Raw genomic sequence first — 25921 nt, 5'->3', positions numbered from 1 at the left:
ATCGAAAGGCTAGAAACAAGGGAACAAGACATAAAGATCCACTGCAACATTATTCAAAACATCATTTCCCCATGAAAAGGATAGAAAGTTTGCCCATGGAAGTGAGATACTTTAATGGCATTGACAAGTGGTTGTGGCCATTAATTAGGAGAGCTACAAGTTTCACAAGACACTTGTCATACCATACATCGAGCGGATATTTTCATGCAGACCCAAAATTGAGAAAATAGATTTGTTACAATGCACATTTGTGTGTGTCCGTGTGTGTAGCTGTTTAAATCTTAACTAATAAGACATAATTGAATTTTTACGTTCAAAACACAGCTGGCCAAGGAATAATGAACTAATATGTACAAAAATAACTCAGTATCAGAATTATTTAGGTACAATGATTGTAGGAAAGAGATCCTCTTTCAGTAAGACAAGTAGTAAAAGAACTTCCCCGTTCCTCAGTGAGTACATCATTAAAGTAAGGTTGCTTGCCAAAGAAAAGAAAACCCTCCAAGATAAGATAGAGTCCTTACCTGCATCCATCCAAACAAGACAACAATTCAGTTATCCTTGGATGTGTTTTAAAGGTATCAATGGACCATATCAGTTGTTATCCATGTCCATATTATAGGTTTAGTTACTTTAGACAAGCTAGGTTATTCATTAGAATTGGTATTTTTAGCAATCTTTTCTTATTACTTCACAAATGAGTGTTATAGTCTACTTTCTTACATGGTGAAGTCCATTAAGAGTCAAACTATTTCGAGAGCCATAGCTCAATAACCATATACTTACCTTCAGAATTAGTAAACCCATGGTATCAAAAGTACCCCTTTAGCTAAGGGGATGTGAAATCCGACTTACTTTTTGTCAACCAAAGGTATTAAATGAGGGTGATAACTACCTTGATTTTTTTTAATAACCAATAAGATACCAGTATAACCGGTTAGTGGAGTAGCAAGACTGCTAGGTACACTTCTTTCCGAGCTACTGTTGAAGCCAAAAACTGCCATATACTTACCTTCTCAAACAGTTTGAACAGAGGACCATTTCATAAACCATAAGCAAACCCAAAACGTTGGGTTATATCCAGCTTTATTTTCAAATATAGATGATGATCCTTTCTTCAGAGTGTGAGCACGCACAGTGATATAGAGTACCTAGTGCCTCAGTTACTACACAGCCTAAGGGTACCCCCATTTTTTGAAAATAACCAATTATGCCGAGACTAGGAAATGTGAGAACGTACAATAATGCAAAATTAAATAGCGCCTCAGTTATTATATAGGTCAAGAATAACCCCAATTTTTTGAAAAAGACCAATTATGCCGAGATTAGGTAAAGCATGCAGACGGTAATTCCCTGCAACGGTTTTAAAAAAGAAACCCATTTACAAGATCATATCGCAGTATACTGCACACAGTTCCTTTCCAAAAAACAGCAGAAAAACCCTATCTACCAATGTATGCCAAATCATTCCAGCTAGTCATTATCTTTTACTAGCCTAAGAGGTGCCAACCACACACAGTATGAAGAGCCAACAAACCTCGACAATTTACCAAAGATGCGGCAAAACCAGTCCAAGGTCAAAAGCACCTCCCATTTATATTACCATGATGTTATATCATACCATGTCAGCCCATAGCAGATGGGGGTGTATCATGCCCATAGTTACGATACTAAGCAAACACCATTCCCTCAGGTGTTTATCTCCATTGGTACAGTCACAAGATAGGCCAAAAAAACAGTTGTTTTTTTATGCACAAGCAGTCCCAAGGCCCACAATAATGTCCCATTCTATGCATATGAAGTCTTAAGGCAATGCTAAAACATGCCTCAGCCCAGTAGTTTCATTCAAAAAAACCAGTTAATCAGTTTTTATACCAACAGGCTCCCAATCGAAGCCAACCATGCCATATTCCATAACCGGATACCATGCATAACCCAATATGGCCATTTGTTAATCCATAAGCCAACCATGCATAACCCAATATGGCCATTTGTATAGCTAACATCACTCCCTTAGGTGTTTATCCCCATTGGTATAGTAAAATGCCTTGCCCCAATATCTAAGAGCCACAACAAATTTCTGTCGAAAAAAACCAGTCAAGCAGAGTTCTGCCAAAAAGACCAGTCAAGTAGAACCTTTAATTGAAAAATAGTTTGTCTGTATACAGTTTAACGCTACTATGAGAGCTAATGCAAGCAGTACCAACCAAATGTTATGCTACTAGAAGCAACAAATCATCAAAGTACAAAGATTTTTTCAACACAGGTGTGAGGTAAAAAAGTCTAGAAGAAAACCTGAGTAGTTTGAGTAGTGAGCTCCATAGCTCGAACAGTGAAGCAAGCGGTAAACCACCTTTAGTCAAAACAATAGAAAATACACACAGGCTAAGTGAGGGGCAAGGTGCGCCCTCACCTTATTTATAGAGGTTTGGATAGCTTGTTCCCGAGCGTGATTGATGAGAGAGGCGAGACGCCCTGCTGTTATAGTGTCATCAAGCGATGCACAGAAAAGCCTTGCAAGGGGAGATCCAAAGGAGAGTCATTTATGCCAGGGCATAGTCCCATAGCCCATTAGGGGTATTTTGTGAGTCAGTATCCCATTGTTGTTTAATGAGTGCTAAGAAAAAAGGAGGGGGGGGGGGGATATATAGAAGGAGGGAAAAGGAACCAAAGTATTTATAGTACCCAAGTGTGTGTGTGTGTGTGTGTGTGTGTGTGTGTGTGTGTGTGTGTGAGAGAGAGAGAGAGAGAGAGAGAGAGAGAGAGAGAGAGAGAGAGAGAGAGAGAGAGAGAGAGAGAGAGAGAGAGAGAGAGAGAGAGAGAGAGCACCTCTGCAATGACAACGTCCCTCAAAAACCACTAAAATGTGGATGGATTTTTGGGGGTTTTGGGAGAGGCAAGATGGTCCATATATTGACCAAGCAAAATGGTCCATGCTTTAGTGCATGTTTCATTGGTAACAAATGGCATCTTTGGGACTAGGGTGCCAAACTAGGATACCAAACGTGATAAACTAGTGTAGCTTTTGATAGAGCTGAGAGTAATAGTCAAGAATTGAGATAGTGTACTATCATTTTCTTGAGCAGTTTGTAGCCAACTGTTGATTATGTCATGCTGATTGATTGCAGATGATAGCCTCTTTTGGGAAATCAAGAAAGAAAAAGAAAAAATATTATCTTTCCTCTGCCCAAAGCCTTGGCGACATCGTCGAAGGGTTCGGCAATGCCCTGGTCAACCTCACGGTTCTAGCTTTTACTAGCATGGCCTTGTCACATGGCCCCCTCACTTGGCCAGCCTTATCACCCTCATGACCTCGCTCATCAACCCCATTCTGCAAAACCTACACACACATACACCCCGCCAACTCACCCTTGCCCTATCTCTCATCACCTGCTCTCTCAGCATCTCTCTCTCCCACTCAGTCTCCTTCCTCCCTCTCTTGTTCTCTTTTTGGCCGAGCCTATAGGGCGCAAGGGATTATATCTCTCTCTCTTTCTCTCTCTAGTCCAAAACCTCTCTCTCTCCCTCGTTCAGCCCCCGCCCCACCTTCTCACTCTCTCGTTCTCAGCACACACACACACTCTCTCTCTCCCTCACCCACTCTCTCTCATTTCCCGTTGAGAATGGCTCTCTCTCTCTAGCTCTTGTCGGCAACCTATGAGGGCACAAGTGTAGTCGTTCTCTCTCTCTCTCTCTCTCTCTCTCTCTCTCTCTCTCTCTCTCTCTCTCTCTCTCTCTCTCTCTCTCTCTCTCTCTCTCTCTCTCTCTCCTGTTGCCTATACACAAACACACACACCCCACCTTACCCCCCCTTGGTCCTCATCGTCAAAAGCCCCGGCCCCTCACCCTCGCCGTCACCTTGCAGCACAAGCGGCCAAGCTCATGGTCCATCACTACTACAGGACGGAGCCTCGGCTCCATGATCACGTCACTTGGACCGCCTACCCAGGGGCTGCTCGTCATCTTCCTTCACCCCATTGACTCTCTCCCCTCCTCTCGTTTCTTGAGATGCCATGCAGCCCGTGCGGGCACAGAGGATAATATCCCTCTCTCTCTCTCCTCACCCCGTCACCCCTGAACCGCACCCTCCCTTGGCCCGCTCTCTTCCCCACCTCGTTGACAAACCCCCCCCCCCCCCCCCCCCCCTCCCTTCCCTCGCTCTCTGTTGGCCATGGGCCACCCCAACCTTTCATCTCTCTCTCTCTCTCTCTCTCTCTCTCTCTCTCTCTCTCTCTCTCTCTCTCTCTCTCTCTCTCTCTCTCTCTCTCTCTCTCTCTCTCTCTCTCTCTCTCGCTCGCTCTCTATGCTCAAGCCCGCAGGCAGCCAGCACCGAGGCCCTCTCTCTCTCTCTCTCTCTCTCTCTCTCTTATCCACACCCACACACCCCACTCCCTCACCTTCTCCCTCCCTCGCCACCTCACCCCGTCCTGTCTCCCTCTCACACTGTGTCACCATTCTCTCTCTCGCTTTCTCTCCCGCTCGCTCTCTGTGTTGAGCAACCCGAAGGCGCAGCAGTAAACGGAAACTCTCTCTCTACAACTACACACACACACCCTCCCCTCCCCCCATACAGCACCCGCTCCCTCTCTCTCTCCCATTCTCGTCCTCCCTCTCTCTGTGCAGCAGGCACCGAAATTTACAATATATACATATATATATATACATATATATATATATATATATATATATATATATATATATATATATATATATATATATATATATATATATATATATATATAACTTATACCTCCCCGTTTCCATGCACGCACTCTCCCGCTTACACACCCACACACAACCCCGAGCCATACGCACACACACTCACATCGCTTTTCATAAAAAACACTCTCGCACACACAATTACATACATCCACAAGCACACACGCCGACCTGCACTCACATATATATCACACATGTTTACACGCACAAACATAAATATATCCAAACACGCACACCATACGCACCCATCAAAGAAAATAGAAGAAAAAACAAAGGACTCGACGACACATGTTTACACGCACACCATACGCACCCATCAAAGAAAATAGAAGAAAAAACAAAGGACTCGACGACATCGACGTCATCAACAAAAAGAAGACGGCCAAGTAGTGCGTCACCGAGACCAAAACAAGAAAAGACGTCGAAGGCATGCCTCGACCGACCCTGAAAATGATGAATGCGCTACACCGACGCACCAACTAGGCCGTCGTTCACCGGCATCGCATCCACGATGCCCTCTTCAGTAAATTCCGTAGGTTGTCATCATTTTTCCCAGTTTTAAACCAAATCTTGTAGAAAATCCCAATTTGTAAATTATCACCTCTCTGTAGGTGATGGCCACCAAGGCCCACCTAGGAGGTTTCCTTTATAATATTTCCCAAGACAAAGCAAGAACCATCCAGGGCCCACCGCCTTGCTTTGTCTCCCCTTATTAGAACCCTTAATCTAATCAGATTACCCTAACCTAAAGCAGCCAGCACCTATAAAAAGGCACTGCGAGGTCATTATCAAGGGGGATTGATTTGGGAGATTGACAAGAGATTGGGGGGGCGGCAACTTCATCAGAGGTCAGCACTTGGTAGTATTTTGGTGGGAGGGATTGGCAACATTTGCATCACGAGAGAGGGGACTTAGTGTAGCAATTTTCCTTGGGAACTTGCACTATGTAAAGAAGCTATGTCTACATCTCGGCTACAATGGTTGACACACACACATTCATGTTAGCAAAGTCTCCATGTCTGTGAGTCATCTCTAGAGAATGCACTAGAAGGCTCACTATCTCTCCCTCTATCTCTCTATCACCATGATTGCCACCTCGCTGGAAATAAGGTTGTTGTAAATATTGCAAGAAAATAGTTTTCTCTCACACCCCGAGGGTTTTTATCAACTGTCTTATTCTGTGTGTGTGTGTGTGTGTGTGTGTGTGTGTGTGTGTGTAGAGTTTGTGATATCTCCAATCACTGTTGTCTGCGTCCTAGTCGCCCAAAGCTAGGTGGTGCCCTCTATTCGCTTCACCGTGGCCGGCTTGCGACGTGCATCGGCTCCTAGCGTTTTTGAGGCCGTCAGGGTCCATGTTGTGCTTTGTGCTCATCATTTGGTGCCCCCATTGAGAAGGGCTTCTCAAAAATCTCCACTTTACAATGCTGAAGATAACACACATCATCAACCATGGACGAATGGCTGAAAGAATTCTCTAACTGGAGAACAGAGGAGGAGGAGACTGGAGAAGCACCGACCACCTTCATCGAAGTACTACTGCCAGAATACACCATCGTAAACATCCAAGAGGTAAATTCCCCATCTCGTATTGCTCGTGCTAACCGCAAATTGAGAGCATTAGGTGGGAAGGCTATGAAGTTCCATCATTGCTGTCAACCAAAGCATTCTGTCAATGAGTGCCGATAGAGGAAGTGAAGAAAGAACGGTGGGTTTTGCTTTTGAAAACCGTAGCACTCTCACGACGGTCGGATTTTCTGTAGCACCAAGTGTTTTCTCTCTAATGGTCCGAGAGGAGTCGTCAACTACATCAACCACAAAGTCTAAACCCGAAATCCTAAAGCATTTGGTGGACGCAAGTGGGCCTACACTCTCTCTAGGCCTAGAGAGGTCAAATGAAGTTCGGCCACCCAAGCGTTGCCGCCGCATGCAAAATGGAAAGCCGATTGAGGTAGACTCTTCTCGCCCAGTCTGTTTTGAACCTAATGTGGAGGGTTGTGCGGACTTCTACAAGAGGTAGAAGCATGTGGTGAAGGTGTCACCTCGTCAACACCTGAGGTACGCAGCCCTGGTGGTCAAATCCTTGCCCTACACCCGACATGGATGATAACAATAGGCCAGAAGTCTTTCCTTTCCGTTTCTTGCAACACATGCATGTAAACGTGTATATTGATAGGAAGATTTTCTACCAGCAAAAGATTTTTTTTCTATTCGGAGCAGAAATGCTTGATGAAATCCTCAGATCCCCTCGTCCCATCATCTTGCCCCTTCTGGATCACTACCACTCTATTGATATAAGAATCTTTATTCTGTTCTAGCTTTGTGATCCTCTTTTATCCTGTTTTAATCTATCCACCCAACTCTGTAAAAAGCCGCTATGAGCCACTAATGTCATTAATGTTATTAAAAATACAAAAAAAGTTTGTAATTTTTGAGTTACTACCATGGCAAGTGTTTCTTTTCCCACGTTCAGTGGAAAGAAGGGAGAAGACATCACCACCGACTTTCTGGATGACTTCGACATCGCTTGTGTGGTTTCCAACAAGGATGACGACGCCTCACGGCTACGAATTTTTCCTCTACTGATGAAAGTAGAGGCCAAGTCTTGGTACAATGCTTTGCCCCAAGCTACCAAAAATGCATGGCATGTACTATGTGCTACCTTTGTGAAGAGGTTTGGTGGAGGCACAACCTCAAAAAAGTTATGGAAATTGCTAATGGAATTGAAGCAAGGAAGCCTGCTAGAGTATGCCACTTACGAGTCCAAGTTTGTGGATTTGTGGGATCGATGGGTTGCCTCACTGGAGGAAGGTGAAGGAGCACCTAATTGCCTGAAGAAGGACTGTTTCATTGTTGGCCTGTGGTCGCCGCTTAAAGAGAAGGTGAAGGGGAGATTCCCTACAACGTATGAGTTGGCAGTTGAAGTAGCCCGCCTTAAAGACAAGAAGCTGCCCATGCAAGCAAGAGTCAACGAGTTAGACGAATCAAGCTCAATCCGACCAACCCTAGTGATTGCAACAGCCATTCATAGAGCCCAACCACAAGAGGCATCAGAAGAGCAGCCAGACCTGCTGAGTCGCATCACTGCTCAGCTCGAGAGTTTATCCGTGCATCTGGTGCAGCAAGGGCATGCACCTATCAGAAATCTAGAGCAAGGGAGAGAAAAACGAAGGCAAAACCAAGAGTACCACTGCTATAATTGCGGGAAAGACGGCCATGGCATGTACTACTGCCCACATCCAAGAAGACAAAATTTCTATAGAGGAGGAAGACATAATCATATCACCACTTACACTCATCCTACACCCACCACCAATTGGTACCCGCACACCAAGTGTCATTGGTCTTGCAAAAGAGGTCAAGATGAGGATAACAGAAGAAGGATCAAGCGAGGAGTCTGTTCAAAGGACTGAAGCAGTGGAACAAGAGGTTAAAGAATCAAAAGATACTACCCTAGTGAGGGAGGTAAGTCAAGAGAATTGTGTTATAAATGTGAGTACATCTTTAACCCTGGGTGAAATAGGCACCAAAGCGATCAATCAACAGCATTGGGCAGTAAGGGTAAGAAGGTGTAAAGTGTTTATCAAGTCTCGTCACAGTAAGAGAAATGCAAACAGCATGGAAGATACAAGAGAAGAGGAAGACCAGCCTACTAGCAAGGCTTTGCAGAAGATGGACAGCATATCAAGCAAAGGGGAGGGATTTGAAAACAAAAGCCTATGCACCAGCATGGACCAAGAACAATGTAGCAATCTAAAGGAATCTTGCATCAAGGAAGTTTCACTAGAGGACCATAACAAAGAGGTAAGTATGACTGAAGGTTTGGAGTTGGATATTGTTCCAAGGGCTTGGCAGTCGAACAAGACTTTATTGTGTAGTGTCATAGACTTAGAGATGGGTAATGCCTCAGTCTACTGAAGGGTGTTATAAACTTGGAGATGGGTAATGCCTCCAGTTTATGTGAGGGTGTTCGGAGTAAGTTTGATGATCAATATGTTGCCAACCTTTTAAGGATGTTCTAGATTCCTCCACAACGCAGCATTGTGTTTGCATGGGATGCATCAGACCTATGGTTATGGTTAACCACTACGACATATAGAGGTAAGATCAACATGGAGATAAAAGTTAAGGAGCCATGGATAGACAAAAGGCTGAGATAATGCAAGAATGAAGGCCTCATTCCCAATTTGGTGCAATTTTTTACAAACACTGTATCCTCTCTATGGAGAGAGATAAGTGGATTACGCTTGTATTTAAGCCGCAAGGTAGGTGGCTTACTATCAACATCAGAAAAGACAGTTGACATTTTTGAGCACACCCAAGAGAAGCATGATATGCTTGCAAGCTTTTCCAGTCATGGCAGTAAACAAGATTTTGAAGAAAACTGGAGCTCACCACACCAACAAAGCGGCCATCTATGGTGGATTCTTGGCACACTCTTGGGAATCATAATTTTCACTTCTGTCTTTGCAAGAGCCAAGATGCTCATTTCTCCTCTCGCTATACTGGTGGTTACAAATTTGGTCCTATTTGGCATGCAAATTTATTGTTCAGACACTGCTAATAATGATCCTATTCTTCACTTGGGATCCAGGAGGACACTGGCAAAAAGTTCTGGAAGCCATGGGCTTCCCATTTAATCAACCCACACTATTCCAAGGAATAGGCTATCACCCAGACCTGTTGCAGATTCATGAATATCCCAGAAATCTCACCAATGGACAAATGGAATGGCTAGTTCAGAAGGCAACTCGATATCAACTCCTACAAATCAGAAGAAGAATCAAAGTCAAGGCTAGAGACATGAATGCCTCTAGCCAAAAGGGGAGGGCTAATGATAGCCGCTTTTCAAAATTCAAGAAAAAAGATTATCTTTCCTCTGCCCGAAGCCTTGGCGACACCGTCGGAGGGCTCGACAATGCCCTGGTCGACCTCACGGCTCTAGCTTTTACTGGCATGGCCTTGTCACATGACCCTCATGGCCTCGCTCGTCAACCCCATTCTACAAAAGCTACACACACATACACCCCACCAACTCACCCTCGCCATATCTCTCATCACCCGCTCTCTGAGCATCACTCTCTCCCACTCAGTCTCCTTCCTTCCTCTCTCGTTCTCTTCTCGGCCGAGCCCATAGGGCACAAGGGATTATATTTCTCTCTCTTTCTCTCTCTCTCTCTTTCGACCGAGCCCATAGGGCACAAGGGATTATATCTCTCTCTTTCTCTCTCTAGTCCAAAACCTCTCTCTCTCCCTCGTTCAGCCCTAGCCCCATCTTCTCCCTCTCTCGTTCGCAGCACAAACTCTCTCTCTCCCTCATCCACACTCTCATTTCCCATTGAGAACGGCTCTCTCTCTCTAGCTCTTGTCGGCAACCTATGAGGGAGCAAGCGCAATCGTTCTCTGTCTCTCTCTTTCTCTCACGTTGCCTATACACAAACACACACACCCCACCTAACCCCCCCTTGGTCCTCATCGTCAAAAGCCCCGGCCCCTCACCCTCGCCGTCACCTTGCAGCACAAGCGGCCAAGCTCATGGCCCGTCACTACTACAGGACGGAGTCGCGGCTCCATGATCTAGTCACTTGGACTGCCTACCCAGGGGTTGCTCGTCATCTTCCTTCACCCCATTGACTCTCTCCCCTCCTCTCGTTTCTTGAGATGCCATGCAGCCCATGCAGGCACATAGGATAATATCCCTCTCTCTCTCTCCTCACCCCCTCACCCCTCAGTCGCACCCTCCCTTGGCCCGCTCTCTTCCCCACCTCGTTGACAACCCCCCCCCCCCCTTCCCTTCGCCTCGCTCTCAATCGGCCACGGGCCACCCTGAGCCAAAGCCTTTCATCTCTCTCTCTCTCTCTCTCTCTGTCTCTCTCTCTCTCTGCTCAAGCCCGCAGGCAGCCAGCATCGAGGCCCTCTCTCTCTCTCTCTCTCTCTCTCTCTCTCTCTTATCCACACCCACACACCCCACTCCCTCACCTTCTCCCTCCCTCGCCACCTCACCCCATCCTGTCTCCCTCTCACGCTATTACCACTCTCTCTCTCTCGCTTTCTCCCCTGCTTGCTCTCTGTGTCGAGCAACCTGAAGGCGTAGCAGTAAACAGAAACTCTCTCTCTCTCTCTCTCTCTCTCTCTCTCTCTACAACTACACACACACACACCCTCCCCTCCCCCCATACAGCATCTGCTCCCTCTCTCTCTCCCGTTCTCGTCCTACCTCTCTTTGCACAGCAGGCACCGAAATTTACTATATATATATATATATATATAACTTATACCTCCCCGTTTACATGCACTCACTCTCCCGCTTACACACCCACACACAACCCCGAGCCATACGCACACACTCACATCGCTTTTCATAAAAAACACTCGCACACACAATTACATACATCCACAAGCACACACACCTATGCGCACTCACATATATAGCACATACGTTTACACACACAAACATAAATATATCCGAACACGCACGCCATACGCACCCATCAAAGAAAATAGAAAAAAACGAAGGACTCGACGACATCGACGTCATCAACAAAAAGAAGATGGCCAAGTCACGCGTCACCGACACTGAAACAAGAAAAGACACCGAAGGCATGCCCCAGCCGACCCCGAAAATGACGAATGCGCTACACCGACGTACTAGCTAGGCCGCCGTTCACCGGCATCACATCCATGACGCCCTCTTCAGTAAAATCCATAGGTTGTCATCATTTCTCCTACTTTTAAACCAAATCTTGTAGAAAATCCCAATTTGTAAATTATCACCTCTCTCTAGGTGATGGTCACCAAGGCCCACCTAGGAGTTTTCCTTTATAATATTTCTCACAACAAAGCAAGGGTCAACCATCCAGGGCCCACCACCTTGCTTTGTCTCCCCTGATTAGAACCCTTAATCTAATAAGATTACCCTAACCTAAAGCAACCAACACCTATAAAAAGGCACTGAGAGGTCACTATCAAGGGGGATTGATTTGGGAGATTGACAAGAGATTGTGAGAGATTGGGGAGGCGGCAACTTCATCAGAGGTCAGCACTTGGTAGTATTTTGGTGGGAGGGATTGGCAACATTCGCATCACAAGAGAGGGGACTTAGTGTAGCAATTTTCTTTAGGAACTTGCACTATGTAAAAAAGCTATGTCTACATCTCGACTCCAATGGTCGACACACACACACACTCATGTTAGCAAAGTCTCTGTGTCTGTGAGTCATCTTTAGAAAACGCACTAGTAGACTCACTATCTCTCCCTCCTATGGATACACACACACACATATATATTAATGAGTTTTTTTATTTCACAGACTCACATGGATTGACTTTTCTTACATTCTATAACTTAATTCTAGTCAATATTCAAGAAAGTCTCTTTTATTAAGCGGTCATCGATTGAATTTCCTTCCTGCAAAGAAGCGAATTGGGAATACTAGCATAAATGTAATATTTGTAGGATTTTTGAACTATTTTCTCACATATTTCACCAATTTTTCTTCCCTTTACCATGGTTTGCAACCAGCTAGTCTCCATTTTCAACCGGCTCAAGGCTAAGCTGAGGCAATCCTTTCTTGAACATTGATTCTACTTAGACTCAACCTAATGATTTTATCATGCCTAATTGTTTTAGAAAGCCATTGTGATTCTTTCACTTGTTTATTAGGACGAATCTCTAGATTCCTCAGCATTCACTACAATCGCAAGTCACACAAATGCAACCGCAAGTCACACAACAGCGTTCACTACAACCTCAAGTCACACAAATGCAAATGGATGCCCCTAACGTTCGCTAGTCATTTACTGATCGAGCTCGCGACCTGGCCATACCAGAGAAACCTTCACCCTAGCCCAGCGAAACTTCGTGCAACGGTATTGAAAGCACATCTATACTACTCTATTAAGCAGAAAGGAATTTCGGCTTGCCATGTGGCGCAAGGGCACTTCAATAAGGTTGTGCATGTGATGGATATCCGTGATTATTCTAGTGAGGTGCAATCGGAATCATCGATTCCTAGAGCACTCAGAGAAATGATACTGGCCGATGCCCATTTGCTTGCCAACGCCCAAGAGTCGGGACCCATCTTTCATGGTTCCTCTCGAGATAGTTCAGGCTGTGTCCAGGATCTCTCTCTCTCTCTCTCTCTCTCTCTCTCTCTCTCTCAAGCAGCGTTCCATTGTTATTGCTACTGATCACGTTGTCTCTCTTTCTCTCTCTCCTGCATCTACCTCCAGGGTATATTTATCTATGATTCCAATCATTCTTCTTCGAGCATTTTCACCGCCGCCGCCAACTTGGCCTCTACGGATATGGCATTCATGGTGCTCACAGCTGGCATGAACACTGGAAGCAACATCGCCTTCTTCTTGGCAAAATGCGCCTGAGTTGGTCCGCCATATCCTCCACTATAGAGAAGACACAAAAAGTCTCCTCTCCTTATACCGCCTACCCCTTTACCCCACACAACTTGTATAATATTGATGGGGATAAGCCTTGCACACGGCGTGCAGCATTCGCATGTGTGTGTGTGTGTGTGTGTGTGTGTGTGTGTGTGTGAGAGAGAGAGAGAGAGAGAGAGAGAGAGAGAGAGAGAGAGAGAGAGAGAGAGAGAGTAAGTGTAAGGAAAAATTACCAAAATACCCCTCTAATTTGTGAAAACTCCAAAAATACTCTTCAAATTTCCCAAAATACCCTTGGTTGTGAGATTAAATTTCTCCAAAGATAAAAAAATTTGTAGCTTTTCATAAGAAGACTGATTGTTTATCAATACAAGATGCTAAATCTAGAATTTGAGTTGGTTATGTAAGCTTTGGAGATGAATTGCTTCATTATTTTTAGACATGATTGCTTTCTTTTTGCGAGGAAATTTGTGACAAATTACATGCTAAGCACTCAGAAACGAATCTCAATTGTCAAAAAAGAATAAAGATTAGAAAATCTTTAACAATCCAACCAAAATAGATACGGGGTATTTTGGAAATTTTTGAAATTTGAGGGAAATTTTGAGAATTCCCACAAATTAGAGGGGTAGTTTGGTAATTTTCCCTAAATGTAATTATGGACCGGCACCCACATGTGCCTCCTTGGGAGAGCAGAGGAGGGAGAGGGAGCCTTTTATCGAGCCGGTGAAATCAAGGGAGGAGGTGGGGCCGGTGGAGAGGCAATACCGGGTTCATTGAGGGGTGAAGGTGTAGGTTTACTTATGATATATAGATAATAGGACATTGTAAGCTCATATAAAGCATGTTTGCTTTACCTTTGAAAATATTGGCCTTTCAATTGATAGCAAATCTGTAGTGCTAATAGCACTTGAGTATCGCTAGCCCATTGGCAATGTTGAGGACCAATTGAAGCCAAGAGAGTGTTTTGAGATCTGGATCTTGATGTCACAATGAGCAATGCCCAATAATCGTAGACTATTTTGTGACAGTATTCAATGAAAGTTCCCGTCATTAATTTTGTTGCTAGACTATAAGTAGTTTCTAAGGATGCCATTCAAGGATGAGGAGGTACATTGGAAAAGAAGAGAGGAGAGTGAAGGGGCTGGAAGATGTGGAATTTAGTAGCAAGGGAGACGATGGGATAAAGAGGGGACATATTTGATATTGTTTTACCTACAAAATCTATTATTGAGTCTACAATCTTATCTTATATTCTTTTATATCTCTATTCTATATTAAAAGGCAAGGGTGGATGTCCAGGTGGCTGCAAATCCATGCAGCCACAACATATCCATATCCAAGCCCTTGGTCCCCGTCATCTTGTGCACCCCCTCGTAGTCAAGGCCTCCACGTACGCAACACCCTCCATGATAGCAAGCTTGCCCACATGCCAAGATGACTGCTTGTGCTTCTAGAGGCGGCCCGTTGGTGGCTACCTGCAACTCAATAGGAAGAGAATAATCGAGTTGGTTGGACCTCTGAGTTGCGAGCTCATACAATCTAGTAGCAATCAAGTTGTACCTCTAAGCATGCGCACTAAGTGATCATTGATTTGCAGGAGGGAGGTACATAGAACCCACTCTCCTCCTCCCAGCAGTGTTGCTACAAGCCTCCAATGCACTGCTCAGTTCTCCTACTCCTCGCTCTCCTTCGACCACTGGCCTCTCGACAAACGTCAACAATCCTCTTTAACCCTGCATGTTATGTGAGGTTCTCAACAAGTGGGCAATTATTACTGGGAATGCCTTGCTCAACAAAAAGTTACGAAGGTAGCCAAGCTTTCAAGTGTAAGTTGCAGAGAGAGAGGCAAGACCCCTACGTTCAGAAGTAGTTGTCCTTGCGGCCAAGAAGGAGAACAATGAAGAGGCCAATGTGCCAGGTGGCTATCCGCAATTAGAAGGGGGATGTGAGAGCAGGGCATGTGGGCCAGTGTGCAAGCTTGGGGCCAATGCTATTGAAGAAGAGGCCATTTAGGCTCTGCCATCGATCGCTGGGATGTTGGAGGGTGCAAGCCACCCGATCAACCCAAAGCCGATAACTGACAATCGATGCTGCCCAAGTATCCCCCTTCCATGTCGCCTCTCAGATTTTCTCACCCTCCCACATTTTCTGCTCGATGTCGCCCTCCCTCACCCTACTCATCCACGACGCCTTGCGTCCATCCCCCCTGTACCTCCCCTTGCACCCATCCTCCCTCTACCCCATGCCTGCAAGAAACGTGTCTGCAATGCACATGACATAGCTCCAACACATGACATAGCTCCTCTCTCCCCTGGTTCTGCGGGAGGGAGAGAGAGAGAGAGAGAGAGAGAGAGAGAGAGAGAGAGAGAGAGAGAGAGAGAGAGAGAGAGAGAGAGAGAGAGAGAGAGAGAGAGAGAGAGAGAGAGAGAGAGAGAGAGAGAGAGAGACTACGCTATCCCACCCCACCCCACGCTTCACCTATTGGTATCTCTACAGTAGCTTGAGCAAGAGACGGACGAACAGACTATATATAGAAGGGGGAGAGGTCGGCAAGCCACCGCCCATCCCCCCCCCCCCCCCCCCCACCACACACACACACACACACACACACACACACACACACACACACACACACACACACACACACACACACACACACACACACACACACACACACACACACAGACCCACATGCCAAAATGCTCTCGCTCTTTGCTAGCCGCCATCTGCTACCCTTTGCAGTCGTCCTTAATCCCCTTTCAATTTCACCAAAGCATCGCCTGCACATTCGCCTTCCCCACCACTTTTTCTAAAATCGTCCACCCATACTACTACAGACTGCCACATCAATAAAGAAAGTAAGTTTCTTAATTGATGCTGCCCTAACACCCCCCCCCCCCCCCCCCCCCCCTCAATATTCTCTCCCCCAAATGTCCACGTGTGCTCCCCTCTGCTTGTGCAACTCCCTCGCCCTGCGCCTCCTAGCCCAGCCTCGCTGTGACTGCCTCCCCCCTTTCCACGTCGGCCACTGAACTCTCTCCAATCCACAAACAGAGACCTGCGCGCAGAAACCCTGCCTGCCTCTCCCCTTCACCTGCAGCGCTAGCCGCCTGGAACTCTTGCGCAGAGAGAGAGAGAGAGAGAGAGAGAGAGAGAGAGAGAGAGAGAGAGAGAGAGAGAGAGAGAGAGAGAGAGAGAGAGAGAGAGGTTCGCTTGAGCTGACCCTACCAGTACTCGTTTGCAGACCACACACACACACATAGAGAGCTTGCCTCGGCTCGTGTCCCTCAACTGCAAACCAAACCCTTGGCAACCAAACGTGCTTTGTACTTGGGTTTGTCATCTACACATTTGACATTATAAACCCACTTGTTAGGAATAGCTTTCCTACCTTTGGGCAAAGGCACAAGCTCCCATGTATTATTTGCATACAGTGATTGCATCTCAGATTGCACAGCAAGCTCCCACTTACCTTTGTCTTCAAAAGACTGTGCCTCTTTCAATGTAAGAGGCTCACCCTCATCAGTTCAATAAAATGCAATCCATAGATGACTAAAACCTCTTTGGTTGCCTTCTAACACATGTAGACCTCCTCACCAATGATCTACATTGGCCTGCAATGGGTCTACTGTAAGGTGCAGCGGAAGTGAATGTTGAACTTTCCTCAAGATGAGTGCTCCGAACTGTGCTCAAGGGTTCCTTTTTCTTAGGGAAGGGAGAGCCTTCCGTTCTATAATGAGAGAGTGCAATGGACACAAACAAAGTGAATGGACACTGTGCGTGAAAGTGCATGAGACTGAGAGATAGAGAGAGAAGAGAATACGACACCAGGGAGTTGTAAACCCTCCTCTGAAGGCCCCACTCTCTATGGCGAGAGCGGTCTACTTATGATTGCACAAATCTCTACAATGCTTGGACTTGCCAACGATGTCGACGACGATGAGGACGACAACGAGACGGGCTGAAATCTGAAAATGCTAATGGTTGAAATCTGCAAATCTTTATCTGTTGAATTCGGACTCTATGTCGGTGACGATGTCGATGACGACGATGCAACGACGACGCGCTGAAAACGCAGATGCTGAAATCTGCGTTTTTCGGGTTGAAACTGCAAACTTCGATGGATCCCACTGTGCGGCGAGGAACTGCTACGAGAAGGTGAGATCTACAAGGTTTGAGACTTCTTTTGCGATGTCAAACTGCTGTAAACTGAAAAAGCAAATGCTTATTGGTGTTCTGTCGCCGTGAAACTGCAAAACACTATGCTGATGCAAAAACGCTAGGGCTGAAATCTGTTTGCTGCGGGGAAACTGCCAACGCTAGGGCTGATCTGTTGTCGCCAAGAGATCTGCTATCGCTAGGGCTGATCTGTTGTGTCTTGTGGTCGCCAAGGTTGCTCTGCAATGCAAAAACGCCAAAGCTGGTCCTATGGATGAAAAACGCTAGGTATTGCAGTTGCAAAGCGCTAGGTCTTCAGATGGGGGTCTTGCTGAGAAGTTGCATGTTGAACCTTGGTTCCTGCTGCCTCTTCTACCAGAAAGTGCTAGCACTAGGTTTCTATTTATACAACTTAGCAAAATTGCCCTACCTACTTTCCAACAAAAGTCACTTAAAAATAATAAGTGAAAAATGTCAAAAATAGGGAAAATAGGTCTACGCACTGTAAAAATGCTACTGATGGGTTCTGATGGGAATGTGATGATCATGTTGTGTGCAACCAGAGGATATGCATCTAATCTAAGTGTCTGGACATGCACGGTCTGCGAACAGACTCACAAAAGTGCCAGATCACTTCCTAATCTAGATTGACTTGACTGAACTGAACCCTGGTCATGCTGTAGCTTGTCCACGGACACATAGGGTTGGATGTGTCACGTGACATCCCCTCCTTTTCAAAGTGAGGTACTGGTACCGAACTGTATGGCGTCGAGGGAGATCGCCAATAGCATCCGGAATCCTGGAAGGGACTCTTTGCCTGCCCACTCTGATGTGTGGGTTGTGCGATACTTGAACTTCATAAAGATCTGCAATGATTGCTTCTTTGGGCCGCGCCGAAAGCGACACAAAGTCTCCTGACTCTCCTTCAATGCTTCAACTTTGTCTATGGACGTAGGTCCATCTTCTTCAAGAATCTCTGAGAATGAAAATTCCTGAAACCACTTCCAACACAAAACCATGAACATACCCATTCCATGTAAAGTGAGCGGACAAAATCTCCTCTTCCTCAAAGACTGTGCATGCAACGAAGATGAACAAATAGATGGCAAGCCGTTCACCACACACACGCAAACAATGAGATCGAATCTTGTCTTGGTGATCGAAATCAATCAACTATGGCAATTCACAACGGAAATGCCCATGCTTGGTGCTCATACTTTCTTGTGCTCTTTATGACACTGTGTCATGCCAAGGAAGAGACATGGAATGTGACTTCCTTGAATGCATACTTTTCAGCTTTTCATGAATAATCCGCATACATTCGTGCTCATCCATGAGTGAAACATGCTCAACGTACAATACGTCATGCCTAGGAAAAGGGATCACATAAATACAAGAAACGATCACGAATGAAACACTCGAACAATGCATGCTGACTAATCATTCGAACACATAGTACTTCCTGTGAGGGTCCTCTGAACCTAGGCTCGAGAGCCAAGATCGGATCGTCCTGAGGGATCGAAACTTCTGAGGGGGTTCTGTGGACCTCGACTCGAAAGGCAAGATCAAATCTTCGTAATTGATCAAATCTGTAATGAGGTTATCTTCGCTAGAAAAAGTATCCACTAACACATCATCCTTGTGAACAATCACACCATCTTCATGCAATTCATCATGCTTGTGAGAAATCACATCGTGATCATCATGAAAATCATCATGCTTGTCATCGTCATCCAAATCATCATGCTTATCATTGTCATTCAAATCATCATGCTTATCATAATCATGCAAATCTTCATGTGTGTCATGCTTTGGAGAAGAAGAGACCGAGAGAGTCTCCTTTTCCCGAATCTCTTGGATCTGTGCCTGCACTTGAGAAAAGAGTCGCAACGTCTCTTGCATTCTTGCTTTGTTGTCGCGATCAAATCTTGCTTGTCTTTTTTTATTCTCGCACTCATGCTCACGCTCTAAGGCTTCCATTTTTGTGTCGTATTCACGATCTATGGCTGCCATTCTTTCTTCGTAGTCACGATCTATGGCTGCCCTGCTTTCTTCGTGTTCTAACTTCTTGTCTATAAACAACTGCGACAACTCCTTCATAGGAGTTAGTGCAATCCTTGGCATAGATGGGGAAGGGGAAGGGTCGGAAAAACCTCCTGGTGGGGAAAATTCTTCTTTGCCTCTCTCATGCTCATCACTTCCAAGCGAAGTATCCATTCCGCTTCGAGTGATGACCATCTATTGAAGTCATGGGTTCTTGTCGTCTTGGTTTCTTAAGTTCACGAGGAACTTGGGTTCTTGTGGGTCTTGGGTTCTTAAGTTCACGAGGAACTTGGGTTCTTGTGGGTCTTGGGTTCTTGAGATTCTTGAGATTCTTGCAAGTCTTGAGGTTCTTGGGTTCTTCTTTCACTTGCAATCTATGTTAGAGAAGGATCTTCTCTTCACCCGAGTTTTGCTCTTTTCCGCGGGCGCACCCCTTGGCGGCCTTGCGCTCACACCAAGGTTGTTTTTTCCCACCTCACGTTGATTGGCCAGCCGCTAAGTGCACGGCCCACTCTCAATGAGTGAAAAGAGGCACAAGGGGAGGCTGGACAAGCCCTTCTTTCTTGGGTTTCCTGTCATTCTTCAAAAACACGATTAGGAATCGACACGCCCCAGCGAACTTGGGTTCGTGCGACCTCAACAAGCAAAAAAAAAAATTATGTGGTTCTTGTGGTTCTTTCCTTGAGTGATAAAGAACACTGCCAAAGCTCGGATACCAATGTAAGGTGCAACGGAAGTGAATGTTGAACTTTGCTCAAGATGAGTGCTCCGAACTGTGCTCAAGGGTTCCTTTTTCTTAGGGAAGGGAGAGCCTTCCGTTCTTTAATGAGAGAGTGCAATGGACACAAACAAAGTGAATGGACACTGTGCGTGAAAGTGCATGAGACTGAGAGATAGAGAGAGAAGAGAATACGACACCAAGGGGTTGTAAATTCTCCTCCGAAGGCCCCACTCTCTATGGCGAGAGCGGTCTACTTATGATTGCACAAATCTCTACAATGCTTGGACTTGCTGACGATGAAGACGACGGCGAGACGAGCTGAAATCTGAAAATGCTAATGGCAGAAATCTGTAAATCTTTATCTGCTTAATTCGGACTCTATGTCGGTGACGATGTCGATGACGACGATGCAACGACGACGCGCTGAAAACGCAGATGCTGAAATCTGCGTTTTCCGGGCTGAAACTGCAAACTTCAATGGATCCCACCATGCGGCGAGGAACTGCTGCGGGAAGGTGAGATCTACGAGGTTCGGGACTTCTTCTGCGATGTCTGACTGCTGTAAGCTGAAAACGCAGATGCTTCTTGGTGTTCCGTCGCGGTGAAACTGCAAAACGCTATGCTGATGCAAAAACGCTAGGGCTGAAATCTGTCTGCTGCAGGGAGTCTGCCAACGCTAGGGCTGATCTGCTGTTGCCAAGAGATCTGCTGTCGTTAGGGCTGATCTGCTGTGTGTTGTGGTCGCCGAGGTTGCTCTGCAATGCAAAAACGCCAGGGCTGGTCCTGTGGATGAAAAACGCTAGGTATTGTAGTTGCAAAACGCTAGGTCTTCAGATGGGGGTCTTCCTGAGAAGTTGCCTGTTGAACCTTGGTTCTTGCTGCCTCTTCTACCAGAAAGTGCTAGTGCTAGGTTTCTATTTATACAACTTAGCAAAATTGCCCTACCTACTTTCCAACAAAAGTCGCTTACAAATAATAAGTGAAAAATGTCAAAAATAGGTCTATGCACTGTAAAAATGCTACTGATGGGTTATGATGGGAATCTGATGATCATGCTGTGCAACCAGAGGATATGCATCTAATCTAAGTGTCTGGACATAGACGATCTGCAAACAGACTCACAAAAGTGCCAGATCACTTCCTAATCTAGACTGACTTGACTGAACCGAACCCTGGTCATGTTGTAGCTTATCCACGGACACATAGGGTTGGATGTGTCACGTGACATCTACATTATCCGGAATGTGCACACCATCGATTGGCGGCTAATTTTCAGCATTACCTCGCTACTATAATTCATTTTCAGCAAGCTGGTCATGTCATAATCCCATTATGTGCACCTATTTGCTATCCATTCTCTTCTGGCTATTGCAAAATGGGTTACTGATCATTTTCAACATTAAAAGGAAAAACATTTTCACCCAAAGGTGGCTTTATGGTTGGCTGATCATGCTGAAACTTGGCCTTCTTCTTGTCAATGTCTACATGTGAAGCATTTTGCAGCAACTTAACCTCATTGAAAGCTACATCTCAGCTGTGAATTATCTTCCTGTATTGAGGTATCCAAACTCGGTAACCCATCTCTACCTCATCTCCATATCCCATGAAGATGTCCTTGAGAGATTTCATGTCAAGTTTGGTCCTCTGATCAACAAGTACATGTACAAATGCATCACAGCCAAAGACTCGTAAATGGTCATTTGAAGTCGGTTTGCAAGAACAAACCTCATCAGGGATGCCATTATCTAATGCACGATTCGGAGAGCAATTGTGAAACCGGTCCGTAGGGCGGTAGACTTTAGCTTTCACCCGATCATTACATAAACTTTACGACACAAAGGAACTTCACGAATAAACTTGTGACTGAGAATTACACTACAAACAAACCACGGCTTGGCAGCTAGAGCGCTTCCAAGCAGACAGTGACACCGCGTTGACCCCAAAGACTAGCGCTCCTTTCGGTATTTCTTTATTCTTATTGCACTTGAGAAAAACCTGTAAACTTCTACAAGTTGTCCCACTTTTATCGGGCTGAAATTCCCCTACTCTAACCCGATTTCGGTAGTATATCCACAGTACAAGTCTCCACGGACAAAATTCCAAGTAAACAGTGACTTTCCACGCACTTTAGAGCACTTCACAAAACCTGGCGAGACGCTGAATTCTCTCTGTTTTTGGCCTCCAAAATGCACCAAAACACCTATTCGGTGATTCCTTAGCTTCCCCGAAGCTCTTGGGACCTGTAGGCATCAAAACTGGCCAAAACCTTAAACTTGCAAAAAATTACAGCAAGCTGTAATTCTCTATTTTGTGCTCCGATTCGCGTGCCGATCACTCATGTGGATAGCCCCCGAGCTTCCGCGTAGGGTCACTTGCCCTTTGCATTAGACGAGAAATCTCTCTAAATTGTCATGTACAAGCACCCAAGGCTTTCTCGAAGCGTCCCTGGCATTACCTTAAACAAAGCAGGCTGTAATTTTCTGTTTCGTATCATTTTGAGCAGAGCAAACACATCTATGCATGTCTCAGAGGCTCCCGCACGCAATGGGACAGTTCCCTTTCGAATCGGACGAGTTCTCACGTGTGAGAACTCCCCGTTTTCGCATTCCTTTGCGATGGAACTGTGCATATTTGAAGGGGATTAGCAATTAATGCTTGAGCAAAGTACAAAACCCACGGGACCTCTGCTCTCAGACTCTACGTCCAGATGCTCTGCAAAGTGAGACCGCAAGGGTCTATTTATTCTTACAAAAGATGCCCCAAAAGCAATTAAACTCAAAAGCAACTTGTTCCAAAAGCATCTGGTCCCAAAAAGTGTCAAAAAGCAGCCAGCGCAATTTGCAGCAGCAGCCACGTCAGCATGTCAACGCATATTGTGGGATTTCCGTACAGCCTTTGCGACGTCATCTGTATATTGCCGTGTGGACATGCCACGTCATTAGTTTGTGACATCATCAAACTTTGGATATTTCTGGTCCAAGAAGAAATTATCGGATAAGCACATGGATCGATATTTTGTTGCAATTTCATCTTTGGATAGTATTCCTTAAGGGAAAGAAAAATATGGTGGCACATGCATTGTTCACAATGCCATAGATATCCGTTGTTACATCATTGCATTATCATGATTTTGATGCGATGCGGGGCAGCATGCTACAAGTTTGGATTTTGGTGAGATCTTTGAAAGGGTATAGGCTAGGGAGATATTTTCAAGGTACTCTCTCTAGGAAAGGTTTTTTGATGTGAAAGACCATGTTGTGTGACACGTAGTTTGAGGCAGAAGGTGTTGACGAAGTCTCACAATCCTCCTTTTGTTGGGCACACGGACATCAATGCGACACTTAAGGGTGTTGAGAATTACTTTTATTGGCCACAACTCAAGAAGGATGCGGTTTGAGTTTGTCGAACTTGTTTAGTATGTTAGAAAGTGACATCACAAAGTGACAGGACTCCTACCCCCTTTACCAATTCCAAATCGATAATGGGAGAGTATAGCGATGGACTTCATAACATAGCACTCCTACCCCCTTTACCAATTCTAAATCGATAATGGGAGAGTATAGCGATGGACTTCATAAACATAGCACTAAGGGAAAAAATTGAGCCTCGACTAATCACTTAGATGCTCCGACAACAATAAGAGTGTCCACATAATAAATTGGCCGAAGTGCTAAAATGGCCAAAAATAATGTCCAAGAACAACTACATGCCATCACCAGCTCAATATGCATGTGTAGGGCCCAGAGTCGCATTACAACCATCAGATGCAGCCTAAGCCATGTGAATGCATGGTTAGGCATTGACCATGGGAGAGTTTCAAGTATAGTTACCAGGAGCGGAAAATTGGAACGCGGAGCAAGGAAGTAATATGGTCATAATTGCTATTCCCTATTACGGATACTCACATCTGAAACACGGAATAAGGATTCGGAACGGGAAGTTGGAATGGGAGCGGGGAAAGGATGCCTCAAAATGGCCATTCCTATGGTTCAAGTTTGATGCAAACAAAAAGTTGACAAAAGATCATTTTATTCGAAGCCGCACTAGGCTTAGAATTAATAAAAAGATTGTTTGTATGTACAAAACCAAGGTGAGCCCCACCCGATTTTCCCTCTTCAAAGCATAAGCGCTAGAAACCGTAAGAAGTCCACATTTTATTCCATTCTGGCATTCCTCTCCACCATCGAAAAATACATGTTTCCCACCACAAACTGACTCTAGAAATATCTCTCTTCACATTTGTAGAATTGACTTGCAAGACTTAATCACCCTTTTAGATTCTTTAAAACAACTTAAAACTCATGATCTCCATATTCGTAGACTTAAGCTCAAAATATCTCTACCTCAACATTACACCTAAATCTACCTTCGATCGTTCCTATTGTGCTGTGATGTGGCACTTTTGTTTGCTCCATCCTTAAAAACTACTATTTTTGTCTCCACATCTGTTTCCATTACTGTTTCTTACCATAGGCTTTTCCTAGAATGTTTCAAATAGCAGCCGTTTGTCTGGGTCGAGGCATGGGGTCATAGCATTGGGTGAAAGTCAATTATGGTCAATTAGGGTACCTTGTAAACGATGCCAAAGCCACCCTCTCCAAGTTTGTTGGTGGCATGGAAGTGGCCAGTAGCTTGTTCGAGCTCCTTTAATGCGAATACCTGCGCCTTGGTCTGCAGCAGTTGACGTGGCCAGGTCGTTGACCCATCCACCCGCTTCCCTTCGTACGGCCAGCACAATTCACAAATGAAGAGCCGCCCCATAAACAGGTTAAAGTTTAAAGCAATGGCTAGCCTAGCTTACCCTTTTCTTTGCTCGCTTTGAAACGCCACACTAGTAAGGCACATGATAGGGCTCCTACCAAAATGAAAACTCCCACAGCTACACTCACAGCAATAATGATGGTCTTGGAGCCTACACAAACCAACACATGAGCAAACGTTGCGTTTTCAGCCCAATCTATCTATCTATTCTATATATTAAGCAGAGAGATATTCAAGGGGCCACGTGGCGCAATTTCCTTTATCCGACAGTGTGGCCCTGCATCTCCGACTACAGTGCGCATGCGGGGGGAGAGAGAGAAAGAGAGAGGTGGCCGAAGGCCGCCGGCCACACTAGTAATAATACTAAACACTGGGAAAAGGCCATTATGAAAAATCTCCCAATCTTTGTGGACACAAACATTGAAAAATTTGCCGACTTTTACGCTACAATGTGCTTAATTTGTTGATTTTTGTCGAGACAAAACTGATACCCACAAAACCCCAAATCTCTCTCTTCATAAGCTTCAAAGACACAATATATTCATCCTACCTCAATTGTTCGAAATTTTACCCAAACACCCCAACCCCCCCCCCCCCCCCCCCCCCCCCCCCCCCCCCCCCCCCCCCCCCCCCCCCCCCAAAACAAAAAAAAAACAAAAAACAAAAAAAAAATTGTAGTGTTTGAAATGCAAGCCCGTGTTTCAATAGGGCTACCCAACTATAGCTCTTGCACAATTGTCTTACCACGTAGCATGGCTCATCTTTGAAAAAGGGACATGTCATATTTGGTTAGTTGATTTTCTTCTATAATGTGACATTCCATAGTCCCAACAAGTTAAAGTTTCAACCACCATCCATTCACAAAATGAATCTTGAATGTAGTGTTGAGGGCTATACATGCGTTCAAGGAGAACATAGTCATAATTTATCATCTCCATGAAAACTCTTGAGTTTTCACAATATGTGGTTATCTAACATATGCATGACATGTGAATGCTCAAATAGCCATATAACAACTAGGGGTGGCCACACAATGGGTTGGAAGTTGGACAAGTACTATTTGACATGCAACGTTCTCCATGTTTAGCATGCAATACCGAATGTGGGAACATTCTTGTTTATT

The 25921-nt window shown here is 45.2% G+C and overlaps 1 protein-coding gene across 1 annotated transcript; it reads right to left on the bottom strand.

Moving 5' to 3' along the window:
• Positions 1-344: 344 nt before the first annotated feature.
• Positions 345-24969, bottom strand: LOC147443257 (uncharacterized). The gene is made up of 3 exons (XM_086529822.1): positions 24839-24969; positions 24607-24755; positions 345-524 (listed from the first exon to the last, which is right to left on the bottom strand). Exons 1-3 carry the CDS (start codon positions 24880-24882, stop codon positions 376-378), a joined length of 342 nt encoding a protein of 113 aa, XP_086385948.1. The 5' UTR covers positions 24883-24969; the 3' UTR covers positions 345-375.
• Between the last annotated feature and the right edge of the window lie 952 nt (positions 24970-25921).

Source organism: Adiantum capillus-veneris, chromosome 14 (assembly GCF_014529385.1).
Source record: "Adiantum capillus-veneris isolate H3 chromosome 14, ASM1452938v2, whole genome shotgun sequence".
Lineage (NCBI taxonomy): Eukaryota > Viridiplantae > Streptophyta > Polypodiopsida > Polypodiales > Pteridaceae > Adiantum > Adiantum capillus-veneris.
The sequence above is the reverse complement of the archived record's forward strand: the minus strand, read 5'-3'. Positions and strand labels throughout refer to the sequence as shown.